Source organism: Poecilia formosa, unplaced genomic scaffold (genome assembly GCF_000485575.1).
Source record: "Poecilia formosa unplaced genomic scaffold, Poecilia_formosa-5.1.2 Scaffold96, whole genome shotgun sequence".
NCBI lineage: Eukaryota > Metazoa > Chordata > Actinopteri > Cyprinodontiformes > Poeciliidae > Poecilia > Poecilia formosa.
Genome location: NW_006800035.1, coordinates 582338 through 597112, shown reverse-complemented (window position 1 = coordinate 597112; position 14775 = coordinate 582338). Strand labels below are relative to the sequence as shown.

The following is a 14775-nucleotide window of genomic DNA, read 5'->3' as shown; positions in this document are numbered from 1 at the left end:
ACACACACCGAACTCTGGTACACACACCAAACTCTGGTACACACACTCAAGTCTGGTACATACACCGAACTCTGGTACACACTCTGAACTCTGGTACACACACCGAACTCTGGTACACACACCAAACTCTGGTACACACACCAAACTCTGGTACACACTCTGAACTCTGGTACACACACCGAACTCTGGTACACACACCAAACTCTGGTACACACACTCAAGTCTGGTACATACACCGAACTCTGGTACACACTCTGAACTCTGGTACACACACCGAACTCTGGTACACACACTCTACTCTGGTACACACACCGAACTCTGGTACATACACCAAACTCTGGTACACACTCTGAACTCTGGTACACACACTGAACTCTGGTACACACACCAAACTCTGGTACATACACCAAACTCTGGTACACACTCTACTCTGGTACACACACTCAACTCTGGTACACACACCAAACTCTGGTACACACTCTACTCTGGTACACACACTGAACTCTGGTACACACACATCTTGGCTTGTTCAAGCTGCCGTCACAAATCTGGATAATTATAAACACGGGGCTTTTAGGTCCAGACGATGCCTGTCTGTCGTACTACAGAGACATTATTTATGCAGTTTGATTAGTGAGGAACCTGTCTCTAATGTATTGTCCAATCACTGTAGCTTCCTCTGTTATTGTTCTGGCCCGTGTCAAAGTAGGTCTAAATTACGGAAGCAGTTAAAGAATATTCAACATCTGAGATTTCTAGTGCACTTCCTTTATGTTTCCAAGTAATTACAGTAAATTGCTGACAGCCTCAAAGTTCGCTGGTGTCATGCTAATTGCTAAGCTAATTGCTAAGCACAGCCCGTGTTCCATCACGTATTGTTTTGATGATGAATAAAACAAGGGGCTTGGGTTTGAGGGAACATTGTGGTTTCAGTCCTACTTCTGGATTTGGCCAGTTTCCTCAAATAATTCAGACATCACTAAAAACTCAAAGGTGGGCATCGTAGAAAGTAGCCTAAGTTGTAAAAGACTTTATAGCTCCATAAAAAGGCTTTATAGGAACTTCCTGTATTCTTGTATATGCTATCATCATATACAATCATTTATATATTTCATCTATTTTCCCACATGGAAACAGGGAATGCTCCAAAAAGCGTTTTTTTTTTTTTTTTCCAGACCTGTAAGTGGTGCTAATTTTCTCCGGTCTTACCAAAATTCTCACCTTTTCTTGGTCTAGTTCTCTTTCTTCATCATTCTTCATTAGCCTTTTATTTTCATTCAAGTATTTTAGTGTACAGAGGGTTAGGGTTTAATCAACTTCAGCACAACCTTTAATCCTCCACTAATGTTTTTGTTATTTATGATGTCTTTGAGGTTATATGCCTGGGCTTTGTGCCTAATAGGGAGCAGTTGGTTCCCACAGCGTAGTATGCGCAAAATTAAAATTTTTACGCATTTTCCAGGCATATGGTGACATTTCATAGCACAATCAATTAACTACATTACCATCAGTTATTATAAAAATGCTGTATATGTAAAATATATTGTTTGACTTCCTAATTTCATGCATGAAATAATCAAATCAATACTCCATGTATCTTTTAGATTAAAGGATAACATTATAGGAAGATGTAACGCTCTTAGATACATGGTCACACAATATATAACGAACACTTAACCTAACAGACATGTTTTTGGTCTGTGGGATGAAGCCGGAGTCCCCAGAGAGAACCCAGACGTGAACAGGGAGAACCTCCAAGCATGCAGAGACCCCAGGCTGAGACTCAGATCACGACTGAAGACTGAAAATATGGAATAAGTACTTGATGAAACTAGCAGACGTTTTTAAGTGAACGTGTCTATTAAAAATAATTATAATTTGTATAATTTTTTGCTCTTTAGAGAGCAGCACTGACAGTTTAACAAGCTGATTTTAATGAGTTAATTAGCTTGTCAGAGAGCTGCTCTGCAGACATGGTGCTCAAACATCTCACCATACTTTAGGTTTGTCTGTAATGACTTTTCACACAGTTCAGCAGTCTTTGTTGTAAAGTACAGAAATTTGTAGGAGAGACCAAGAGAACAGCCCAGTAGCTAAGGGAGAAGCGCTGCGTTTATGCAGCAGCTGACTCTGGAGCTAAAGCTTTAGCATCTTATTAAAGGATGTTAACCTGAACCAGCAGCATGATTGAACGTTACAGTCTGACTCTGTGCAGCCATGATCAATACCCACAGCAGAGGGAAACAGTAAACATGTAACCATGTAGACAGAAATGAATGAATAAAATATATAACATAAATCTGTTTAGTTTGTTTAAATAGAACTAGTTATAATACACTTCACTTTATGGAGCTTTATGAAAAAAAATATAATTAAAGTTTCAAAAAAGGGCAAAGGTTTCATGAATATAACAGCAGGTGAAACATTGTGGACTGCTAGGGAGAAGTGCCAACCAGTCCCTAAATTATTGTGTCCTAGCAACACAATAAGACTTATGGTGCATTTACACCAACCCTCTTTAATAAAACTGTTTGCCTAGAAAGTCTGGTGTGTTTGGTGAGGTGTGAATGCATCATCAGTGGCGCAAAAAGGGGGTATGCAGCGCATGCAACGCATAGGGGCGCAGCACCAGAGGGGGCATCAAAACCCCGTCTGGAGGGGGCGGCGCGCCAATTATGTTTTCCCAAACACTTCAGCGCGCCTCACGCTCCTTCACCTCGCGCACTTTACGAGGTAAATGTAGCGAGTTTTACCCTTCACGTAACTTCGTCCCGTGGGGAGTGGGGGGGTAGAGCGAGCGTATGTTTTTCACGCTACTTCAGCCTTCATTCGGGGAAGAGGGGGATGGGAGAAATTTCTCTTGCGTCTTTTGCCAAAGACGAAAGAGAAATCCTCCAACTGCTATAACAATACTCCATTTCTATTTCATTTTAATGAAGAAGGAAGTTGCACTTCAGAGGTTTTTGTGTCATTTCCTTCAGTGCTTCTTGGTGCAGCGCCCCCGCAGGCGAGGAGAGGAACAGGTGTTTCAAGGTGTTTGGACGTGGCAGTGCAGTGAGAGAAAGAGAACCACGGCAGCTGAAAATGGAACAAATGTTTTAACTTTTTAACTTTCCCCAATAGACCTGAGTCTACCAGACCATCAGGTGGGTAAAAATCCTTAGAGTCACTAAAAAGTCCATGGACAGAGACAACTGTACTAATAAATGATGCTTACACTGCAAAACTAAATCATAATCAGTCAGAGGTGGTGCATAACATTTAAAGATATTTAACTATTAATACCTGAGAGACACGAGGCAAAGCAGCATAAACCACCTTATAGTAGCTTTGAGGTTTCTCTAGTTTTGCTTGAAAATATTGATAATTACTTTTTGGAGGCTTTTTTTTCAGCTTGTTTAGAAAGAGTTGTTTGCTTAGGCTTATTTAAGTTTTCATGCACTATAGGAATATGTCAAATATTTTAAATTGCAGCATCCATCAGGAGGGCATCCATGCATAAGCTGGAGCTTTGGCCTCTCCCCCTGCGCTCTAGAACACCGGCAGTTACCAAATTGATTTTCAGCGCAAGCACTGACTGACAAAAATGGATGCTCTCCATGTCGGGAATGAAAACAATAAGTGTTTTAATCACGTTGTTCCTTTAGAGCAACAGAGAATGTGGTTTTAATTTGAAGCTGACACTGACACTAATGCAAAGTGCAATACTACACTATAAAATTATAATGTATAGCAAGGTTGTTGTTACTATACTGAAAGAAGACACTGGCTGACTAGCTGAGGTATGTAGATCACACGGCAGCTAATGTATCAAGGCTAGAGCATATATATAGAGATGTGCCAATCAGGTTTTTCCTGCCAATTCCGATTCCGATCACCCATGAGGGCCGATCACCGATAAAGATTACCGATACTGATCACATAATTATTATTTTTTTAATCATAAACACTACCGGTTACATTATGTGGAAAAAGGAACCATGAAATCACCTTAATTTAGACGAAAACTTGTTTTTAATAACTTTTTCCAAGATAAAAAACTAAACAGACATTGTGCAAATTGTACTGCTATTGATAATACTACCTTTAACAGACTGAAAACATATGAAGGCTCTGAAGAGGCTAAATAATGCAAAGAGCCAAAATAAAACCTCTCAACATTGCCTAAAAATTCATGTATAAAACTTAACATTCAAAAGCAAAAACAGGTTCCATTACAATAAACAATCCAGAGTTACTGAATGAAAACTTCCTGATAGCATGGCGGCTAGCTGATTACTGCTAGCTCTGATTGGCTGTTTCTGACTGAGCGGAGTAATTATGCAGATCAGGGAGGAGATCGATTCTTTATCAGAGATTATCTGTCTCATGTTAGGACAGCGAAAGTTTTAATACGTATGTAAAATGTATTTTTTTTTAAGTTAGATGCTGCAGCTTTAATCAGAGGTTCGGTGTGAGAGTCACTACCAGGTGCAGCAGAAGCGAAACTCCGTCTGTCAAATATTACTACCTGTAGCTTAGCAGCGGTTCAACAGCGAGAGCAGAACCAGCGTCTTACATCGCAGCTCGAAGACTTAAATAATTTTGTGGGTTATTTGTTTAGCTTTCTGACCGTCATGCTAATCCGGGTGAGTGTTTGTAGCTGTGCGCCGCTTTACCTGCTGTCTGGTCGCTCCATATGTCTTTTTTTACTGCAGTGAGCCTCGATGTAGCCAAACTCCATCAAGTATGGCATTGTTTTTATGCCATATTAGATTCGTCGTGTTGATGCATTTTGACCTGCTTCAATTTTCCGCCGCAACACGCAAACTTCCCCATTCACTCAGTGCGTTATAGTTCCACATCGCTGAGGATTTGTTGCCGCGCGTTTGCGCAGTGAAGGAAAGAGGAGACCAGCTGCACAGGCAGGCTGCGAAATGAGAAGCAGGTGATCGGTTTGTGTGATCGGCAACAAGAGACCGTGATCAGAGATCACCGATCATACACTTTTTCACGGAAATAGGCCGATTATGATCGGTGGCCGATCGATCGGCACACCTCTAATATATATAGTTTTATTATCTATGCAGACTTAATTCAAAAAAAAAAATTTTAATCGTAAAGAAAAATTAAGTGTAATAACGCACAACATCCAAGTATTTTCAAAGAGTCATTGTGGATAGTGATGCTGTGGGCAGGAAGGATCTCCACTTGCAGTCAGTCTTGCAACGAATTTGAAGAGGCCTCTGACTGAAGACTGTTGCTGTATGACAGTCTCATGACCGATTTGGGACTGAAAAGCTAACAGCTCAATATCCAGGCAGCAGAGATGATATTCCACAGAAACATCTCCTATATGGCACCGTCAGTTGTTAGCAGCTCTGCTAATCCACCTCATTTTGCCGCTCCTGTCTCGCCTGTTTTGCAGTATCCAGGAAGTTTGTTCCAGATTTGAGGTGCATAGAAGCTGAATGCTGCTTCATGTTTAGTTCTGGGTCTGGGGATGCAGAGCAGAACCAGAAGGCCTCAGACATCGGTATGCTTGACTGTGAAAGCTCAGCTGTCTGCAGAAAGTGTGCAGCCCACTGAATATGCACGGTACACCTGAGTATAGGAGCAGTGTCGTGTTTTGCCTCCATGCCCTCGTACGCTAAGCCGATCGCAGAAGAGTGAAAGGAGGAAATGAGTAGAGAAGCTCCAGAAGAAATTGCAGATGTATGAGGAGCGGTCCGTCACAGTTCAGCAGTACTTTGGATACTCAAATCAAACAAACAAAAAAACGAATCAATGATCATCGGCTGATATAAAATGCTTACATTGTGATACATTTTTTCAGCCGTATTCCTGAACCTTTGGATGAATAGTGCTCTAGATGGTTCAGCTAAATATTCAACAATAATCTTTTTCATGTTTTTTTTATGTTCCACTGTCACCAAGTTTATCTCAGACATTACTGATCTCCTGATAGAGAAACTGAAGATTGCAATTTGCAGAAAACATCAGGGGAAATATTTTAGATACTGATTAAAAAATATTCATTAACACATGTTATGAGGCTGTGGCGGCTTTGGGGAGGAGTGAGTCGCTTTTTGGGGGGGCTTGAGACCTGATCTCTTCCTTTCTCTTGCGCAATCTGGCAACAGCGACCATACAGCAGATTTAGCATCCCGCTTATTAAAAAACTGTTAATGATCCAGGAAGGTTGTAATGCATTTTTTTATACACCTGTGCCTCATATTACCATAAAAAATAATTTCTGGAAGCCATAAAATATGACTTTCACCAAGACGTTGCTCCCTTATGTCTTATGTCATAAACATAAATTGGTTATTTAACCTCTATTACAGTTAAAGATGATAGAAAATATCATGTATAGACTTGTAATTAAAAAAAAAACTCATTTGAAGTAATTAACAATCTTCCTTGACAAAATTTTATCCAAGAATATCCGTGTCAAAAAAAACAAACCCTACTCTCTGTGCAAGGAGCTTCGAGGATCCATCTCTATCTACCCCTGGGAAATTGTTTTAAACCAGATAAATGCTTTGGAGACGCCCGTGAGGGGTAATAAAGACCCCAGGAAACTATACTGGTCCATGGAAATGGTTCCTGTAGTGAAAATGCAGTTAGTCACACAGAGTTGGTCGAATTTGCCCCTGAACAGAGTTGATTTAGCTCAGTGAGGAGCTCTGAATATGCAGCAGGTCTGGACAGGAGCAGCAGGCTGCCGGAGAAACAGATCCATCATATATAGCAGTTTGGAAAAAGCAAAAAAAAACAAAACAAAAAAAAAAAGCGAAAATGTTTTTTGGGGGTTTTTTTAAATATGAACTTCGAGAGGCTTCAGGATGAACGAGGAAGACTCAAGGTGCAACATTGCCCTCTGGTGGCGTCATGAAGAAATCACCAATATTGACTGGTATCTAAGTTGCCGAACTGCTAAAATTCCTTCACGTTTTTCTCATGTCTGTTTAACCATTTAAAAATGATTTTAAATATCACAGATTTTACTAATCGTAATTATTTAAATCAACAGTCATATTTTTAAAAAAAATTGTTGAGGGATTAATAGCAGCCATGTTGGTACATTACAGTATTTCAGAGCTGTTTTGTGAGCGTTCTCATGGACAGCTCAGAAAAGCTGGACTTTAATTTGTAAATACTATTTTGTGCGTGCTACCAGTTATTTCTCCTCTCTGATGGAACCAGCTCCTGTGTGGTGAGGGACACGCCCTGTAGACTCGGCTTAAAACTTGAAATAAAGCTTGTAGCCAAAGCCACTTCAAATTAACTGTTAGCTATCAGGTGCATCTTTAATTAATTAAAATATGATCTGAATAAAAAATATATATATTTTTGTGATTTAATTAAATAATTTTCATTCAGGTTATATTAATTGGTTGCCAAACGAGGAATTCCAAAAAGTTAAAGCTGCATTAGGGAGTTCTGAAAAACATAAACTGGAAACTTTAGCAGAACCTTGCAGGTCCCTGTTCTCTGCTGCCTCGATTTGGCGTAATATTAGCAAATTGAATTCAACATGAATTTTTGCAATGCTGTTTCTCAAAGTCTTCGGCTTTCCATGCATTGTCAGATCACCCAAAGTTAACTGGTTTCACAAACGTAGAGCCATGCTGAAGAAGAGCAGCTAAGGTAAACCAGGTGCAGGTAATTAAGCCAAATTAAAAGCGCACATTTCTCCTGAACACAACCACCTTTAGACAGGCCACTTGCACTCAAGTTCTCCAGTCTTTCTGGAGGAAGAGATTCTGGTTGGTGATGCAGAAACACATCCAAAACCTGTGGGACACCTGGGATCATTGCCGAGCATTTACTGGAGAATAAATCAACGTTTTCATAACACATTTGTTGGACCACATTTTCAACAATATTTTTCCAAATAAAAATAAAGATGAGGCCATTTAACTTTTATAATGGGCCAAGTTCTGAGCCTGGTTCTCCCTGACTGTTCTTATTTGACAGGGACTGCGACTCATTGTGGGATCTTCCTGATTTTTTTGGGAATCTCTAAGATGTCCATGGCCTCAGTCGGCTCTGTATTGGTGGGGAGAGGGCAGGACAAGAGGAGGCCAGTTGGAAATCTGACCCCAGGAGGCGTCTTTGTGTCCATCAGCACCTCCCTAACATCTGAAATACTATGTTTCAGTATTGTCTTAGGATTTATCATTGTGTCAGTTTTTGTCATGTAAATGGAGGGGGGAAAAAAGCAATATCGACTCAAAAAAATCAGCCGCACATAACCTTAAAAAACCTGCATCGGTCGATCTCTACTCAGAACCCTCACTCTCAAAAATTATGCTTACCGGCAGCTGTGAAGGCTTAAACTAAAGTAACATTGTAACATAAATATGAGCAATTCCTAACTGAAATACTCATAATGAATATCAATATTTTTCCTTTCTTTTTCTTGTCTCTGCTTTCAATTTCATGTTTAGGCTTTATCTTTAAAAGGAGTAATTCTCTGCCCTCTTCTTTTCAGCATCTCACTGATACACTCTGACAAAAAGACAGCATCATTTCAAAGACACAAAATTGTACCAAGTATTTTGTCTAGTTTCTAGAGCAAATATTTTAGTGCGCAAAAAATAAGACAAAACTAACTTACAGGTAACTTTTCAGCAAAAAATAGGAGCTTGTTTTGAATCAGTAATCCCTTAATATTGGTGGAAAAACCAGCTCCATTAGCAGATAATTTACCTTATAACATTTTCATCAGTATTAAGGTATTAATGACTTAAAACAAGCTCCTATATCTTGCAGAAAAGTTACTTGTGAGTTAGTTTTGTCTTATTACTAGTGTACTAGACAAGAAATCAGAGTCTGGAAACTAAGCCAAACATACTTGGTAACTTGGGTGCAAGTAACAGGACTGGCAGACTGCTGAAGTGCATCCAGTCCACAAAACATTAAAGATTTACATGGTGTTCTCTTGTGCTCTGAACGCCGTGACGCCTCACCACTAGTTCTGAGTTTGACCCACATATATGACGATTGAAGACGAGGGATTCTGAACCTGCAACTGTAGAATATTAATGTCGATATCCCCTGAAATTTTAGCTGCGTGATGCGTCATTCCATGGATGAACCAACTCGTCCACCACATGGACTTTTTTTACAGTGCTACCTGCTGTCTGTACGCTGGAAATACAAGTGAATGTTGGCATCAAAAAGCACCTCAGACCTGGGAAGATCTGGTTTGTTGTTGGTCACTTTGGAGTGGAAGTAAAGACCAGGTCCTGAAGAAAAAAATCATATTCAGCAAGTCCACATATGATTCTGTTATTTCAACTCGTTTCAAAATCCACACATTCTGGTATTTTTATTGACCTAAGCAAAAATTGGTAACACTTTATTTGAAGGGGGGTGAATAAGACTGACATGACACTGTCATAAACACCTGTAGTGAACATGAATAAGCCTTCATTAATATTTATGACTGTTGTCATAAAGCGTCATTCGGTAAATTATGACACTTTTAATACAAAGTTGACATTATTCAAAATGTCTTTATGACAACTTGACATTAACCAAAAAATCATTACTGATATAAATTTGTTATAAAAGAATTAATGATTGCACTTTAAAAAATTAGGTAACTTTATGTTATTAAAGGTAAAGTTTAAACAGTAATTTCAGTAAATTCTGTGACAATGCATCAGAATTTGCGTGTGTGTGGGGCGAAATGCCGTTCAGGGACATGTTGAGGTGACCTCTGGATTGGGTCTCTGCTTTTTAGTGATGTGGTTCTGTTTGGCTTCATTAGTTTGTGATCTGCAGTTTTCACTCAAGCACTTCAGAGCTGAATGTGAAGGTAGGTACGCCGCTTCAAAGTCAGCGGCATCCCGGACTCTAGAGATTTAGAGGATCAACGCCTCCAAATCTTTAGCTGGGAAAGGGAGCCTTCGCTGGGTCATGGAACAGGTTTTGCCTCAAGTGGAGAAGTTCAAGTAGGTTAGGGTCATCAATGAGGGCTAAAGAAAGGGGTTTTAGAGCAAAAGGCAAATTGGTCTGTTGTGAAGACAGTAGCATGCCAAAATGAATCGTTTGATTTAGTGGTCGATCTGCTACTACCCAAATCTATGGTCACAAGCTCTGGGTAGTGACTAAAAGAAGATCGGATACAAGCATCTGATCTGTAGGGTGCCCAGACACTGTGTTTGGGCTCTCCTTTACAGATAGGGTGAAGCTCAGCCATCCTGGAGTAGAGCTGCTGCATCTCCACATGCAGAGGATACAATTGAGGTTGCTCACGCATCTGATTAGGAAGCCTCTCTGGTTAGGTGTTCAGGTCCCACCAGGAGGAGACCCAGGAAACAGAGGGACCTGCTCTCTGTTGGCCTGCAAACACCTTGGGTTTCCCCAAGAGGAGCTGACCCAAGTGGCTGGAAGTCTGAGTCTTCCTGCTTGGGTTGCTGCATCCAGGATCAAACTCTTAAGTGATAATGTAACCTTCACTGGAGATGGTTGATCTTCAGTGAAGTAGTTGAATATTTTGAAGTAATGCTGCTCAAGTGCAACTTGACTACTTTAGCCTACTTAGTTTTTTTTCTAAGTTGCTACCCATCCATATAGTATCTAAAGCCTCATACTAAGTTCAGAGATACCCAGCATTGCCTTTTAGTACTTTGAAACCTTGTCCGCGTCAGCAGCTCTGTTGGCTATATTTTAGCCACCCCATCACTAAGACACCAACCTTTAGCACTGCTCTCAGTTTTTGCCAACTTCTGTTAATCATTTAAATGCATGCAGGTCTCCCAGGTTCAAACATCCTATTTAAGCTGCATGTCACAATCTCACCAGCAGAGGGAACCATATTCAAATCCAGCAGCTTTCACATTGGGGACAAACAATATAATGGACACTTTTGTCTAAAACAGGAACAAGACATTTACACAGCAACCAATTTTGCACTTTATTTGTTTTAGTACAACAGTTTAAGTCAGCTAGCCACTTTTCTATTGAAATGCCAGAAGTGTATTGCTCTTATGCATTCCATGTGTAGACATCTGCTCAGTGATGTTGAAAATGACCTCCAGTTGCATGATGGGCATGTTAATTCACAGCTATACAGCAAGAAGTCGTGTGCTTTAAGTCAACCCCATATTTGTTTTATATATATTTTTTTTACAAAAGCCAAGAATCAGCAGTGGCGCAAAAACCCCGATGACCTGCAGGTAAAAGTCAGCTGAATCCGGGAGCAATGCTGCATGTCCAACAGCCAACACCTCGATGGAAACTTGTGCTACTTTTTAAATATACAGTAAGTGCCAAGAACAGGTGTGGTTCACAGACGGTTTCAAACCCACTATGAAACGGGTGGTAGTAAAGACCGATGCATAGAAACATGCTTCCCGAGAGAATAAAAAACACACACCGCTAATATCAAAGGAAGGGGGCTCAAGCTGCACCGACAAGCTACATGATTATTACAGCAGACTCAGAGGAATTATCCACATGTAGAACGAGCGCAACTACACTTATATAGCAGGAGAGTTGAAAAATTTCACAAAGTAGAAGTTGTATTTCCAAAAGAGGTGGGTTGTGAAAAAACAATACTGGCTGAACAAAAAATAAATTAATCTTTGGATACGTAAAAAACCCTATACAATCCCCCGGTGGCTCCCCCTCAGTCTTCTGAGCCGCCTTCTGAGCCGGGCTCCTTTTCCTTATTCTTCCTCACCTCTTCCAACTTCTTGTCCTGTAAAGACAAAAGGAGAAGGTAACAGTGGATCTCCATGTCACTCCACACACACGTTCAGGCAAACGCCACCAACCTTCTCCTTGAACTTCTCATTCATAGCTGCCATAATGGCTGTGCGGTTCTCTTTGTTGGCCTCCATCTTCTGATTGAGCTTCTCCTCTGCCATCTTGCTGAAGTTGTTGTTCTCCTCCATAGCTTTCTGTAGCACTTCCTTTTCATGCTCCCGCTTCTCAGCCAAGTGCTTCAGAACCTCGGCTTCATGATTCTGACGGCAGAGAGGGAAGTTAGCCTCAGACCACTTCAGCAAACCCTCCACTACTTGCAGAAGATGTACCAGTCAAGGGGTTTGACAAGTTTGTGGTCTTCTCTTCTTACCTTGCGCCTCTCTTCTGCAGCATCCAGCTTTCTCTGAATTTCCTCAAGAGAGACGTCCTTCTTTTTGGGAGGAGACAGGGGGAACTCTCCTTTAGCATCCGGGGCTGGAGCACCCAGGATGACCTCAAAGGCCTGGCCAGACGCCCGCTTATCAAGCTCCTTGACCTGGATATCTGAAGAACACCAGAGTAAAGACAGCAGGAGCTTCCAGCAATTTGAAGATACGTTTACTTTAAATGCAAAATTACCTTCAGCTGATGCCATCTTGGACACAAGTGCAGGACAGGTAACCTGAAAGACAGTAGATTATATTCATACAGTATAAAAGATGATTATTAATAGAGAGATTAGATTATTGCACAATGGATTGTAACACAGAAAACATGACTGATTTTGGCTGCAGTTTTAAGCTTTGTTCATAAAAAAAAACAAAATACTGAATTTATTTAAATCATAAATGTCAAAAACATGGGACTTTTGGCCTTTAGCAATCACATAATTTGAAGTAGGGGCCTGAAGCCTGCACCACCCATAGGGCCATTTGCAGTAAGTAAAAATAAATAAATAAATCTAGTGTGCAGGGAGTGTGGGTAAACTTTCTTCCATGGGACATTTTTATTTGTGGTAAATTTGTATAAACATTTTTTGACAACGTCATATATATATATATATATATATATATAGCTAGTTCCATCATCATTTTGTTGTGGGGAAAAAAACTAACATCTGTTATATCTAAAAACCATTAACTGCTTCTCTTTTTAAACACAGTTAAGCACAGTTGTTACAGAGGAAACATCTTTGTTCACGCTGCCAATAAAAAAAAGAAAAAGAAAGCAGCGTCAACAGCGACATCTGGTGGCGCACTGCATGTCTGCATAAAACCACCGCCCATCAACCCACACCACACACGGCGTTCAGTGCCTCCGTGTCGCGCACGCGCCATTGTTTATGTTCCAAATTGTAACAGCATTGACATTCAGATCGATCAGAGACCGATCGACCTACTCCCCCCCCTCCTCCACCCAAACGTGAAGGGAGGGGCTCCTGGATAAGCAGAGCCACAGTGTTAATAGTTAATGAGACCAGTCACAATCTGCTGAAACAAAAGACTGCCACTGGGGTGTGTTCGGCGCCCAGACGCGACACATAAGCGCTATATAAGCGACATGACTGAGAAATGTGCAGATCCATGGGAACATCAGCAGCAGGCAGCACCTGTTCCTTCCACCATGTGCTCGGAAACAAGAGGGAATCGGGGAGGGGTGAACCCACAGATGGTGAGGAGGTGGAGGGGACAAAAGCCACAAAGAGATGGCTGGAAAAATATCTGCTCTACTGTGCCTAACAACGAGCAAAAATGATAAGACATAACAGCAGTCATGTTCTGTGATGAAATGGCTCTCTTGTTAATTAGACGGCTGAAGAACTGTTGAGTTATTCCAGAAACAGAACCCTCCCCTGGCATTTCTCTGGGGCTAACAGCTAGCTTAAGTTCTTTGTTTACCGTTCTTAAATGCGAAAAATCACCAAAAAAAGTACAAATGAACAGAATAAAGATTTAACAGCCCAAGCAGATAGAACTGCCCGACAATTAGCGTTTCGTCAAGCCAACAAAGCATCAAATACTTTAACATATCTTAGTCGTATAAATTCAATTTAATGGGTGTTATTAGCTCCATTTGGAGAAAGCAGCAAACAAAGGAGCTTTTATTCTGACAGCAACAAGGGGAGCAGCCACAGACAAAGGGGCGCTCAGACTGGATACTTCGCTGTAAAATACATTTTTTAAAATGCGTATATATTAAACTGACCACTAAAATATTTTTAGGAAATTTAAATACAAAGACAGTCGAGATGAAGAGGCAGAAATGACTGGTCTGAATGTCCCCTCAGTGCCGACCGTGCCAATGTCTCCCTGAGTACAATGGGCTGCCAGCCCGCCAACCCACCGACATGAACAACGGCCGTTTGTCTCCAATAAAACAAAGCACCAATAACAGCAGAGCAAGTTTTCCTAAACCCTTTAGCTCATATCCAGCCGTAATTCACACGTGACAAAAACAAATTACTACAAAACAATTCATTCTAAAGTGAAGAAAAGCTTCCGCTGATTAAAGAAACCCGACCCAATAAGTAAGGATTTGTAAAGCCTGATGCTGAGGTGAATACTCCTACCTACAGACGTGGGGAAAAGCTCTTCTGTCGGGTTTCTGGGCTAGAGATGCTGGCTGCCTGTCACACCCACCTCCAACAAGCTGCGGATGCTGCTCAGCTCCTCTCTCAGATTTCACCACAAGCCCCAGGCGCGAGCGCCTCAGTGCGCGCATTAATAGAACACGGCCCGTGACGTTACAGCAGTCTCCAGCCAATCACTTGGCGCTATAATGCGAGTGGGGATTGTAGTTTTTTTCTTAAGGATCTTCAATGTGAATGTGCAACCATTTAGCTCTGTTTTTGCTGCCTATTGTAATGAGTGGACTATGTCCTCTATTATTCTATTGATTTTACAATGCAAAGTGCTTGTTGTTTTTTTTTTGTTCTTTATAGAACAATAGAAAACTTTTTAAAACCTTCCTGACCAGACATATCATGTTTTACACATATATCCACCGTTATTATTTTAAGATGAAGCAAGCTAAAAATCTAAAATGTTAGTCTAGACTCCATTACTCTAACTCATGATGATTATGTAACAC

At 40.8% G+C, this 14775-nt stretch overlaps 1 protein-coding gene across 3 annotated transcripts; it reads right to left on the bottom strand.

The window, feature by feature from the left end:
• Positions 1–10891: 10891 nt before the first annotated feature.
• LOC103142368 (stathmin-like) lies at positions 10892–14396 on the bottom strand. 3 transcript variants are annotated; one of them, XM_007558403.2, is made up of 5 exons: positions 14325–14396; positions 12325–12367; positions 12077–12249; positions 11775–11966; positions 10892–11698 (listed from the first exon to the last, which is right to left on the bottom strand). In XM_007558403.2, the coding sequence occupies exons 2-5, from the start codon at positions 12338–12340 to the stop codon at positions 11627–11629; spliced, it is 453 nt and encodes a 150-aa protein (XP_007558465.1). In that variant the 5' UTR covers positions 12341–12367; positions 14325–14396; the 3' UTR covers positions 10892–11626. The 3 variants fall into 3 exon arrangements, with proteins under 3 accessions (XP_007558465.1, XP_007558464.1, XP_007558466.1); XM_007558402.2 differs by having other exon boundaries at positions 14255–14391; XM_007558404.2 differs by having other exon boundaries at positions 14259–14391.
• Positions 14397–14775: the final 379 nt, after the last annotated feature.

What these genes read in the sequence shown, in the direction of transcription:
- LOC103142368 (XM_007558403.2), bottom strand. An exon ending in CTGCAGAAGAGAGGCGCAAG is followed by an intron (nt 11,967 to 12,076) that starts GTAAGAAGAGAA and finishes CTCTGCCGTCAG; the next exon opens with AATCATGAAGCCGAGGTTCT. An exon ending in ATGAGAAGTTCAAGGAGAAG is followed by an intron (nt 11,699 to 11,774) that starts GTTGGTGGCGTT and finishes TTGTCTTTACAG; the next exon opens with GACAAGAAGTTGGAAGAGGT.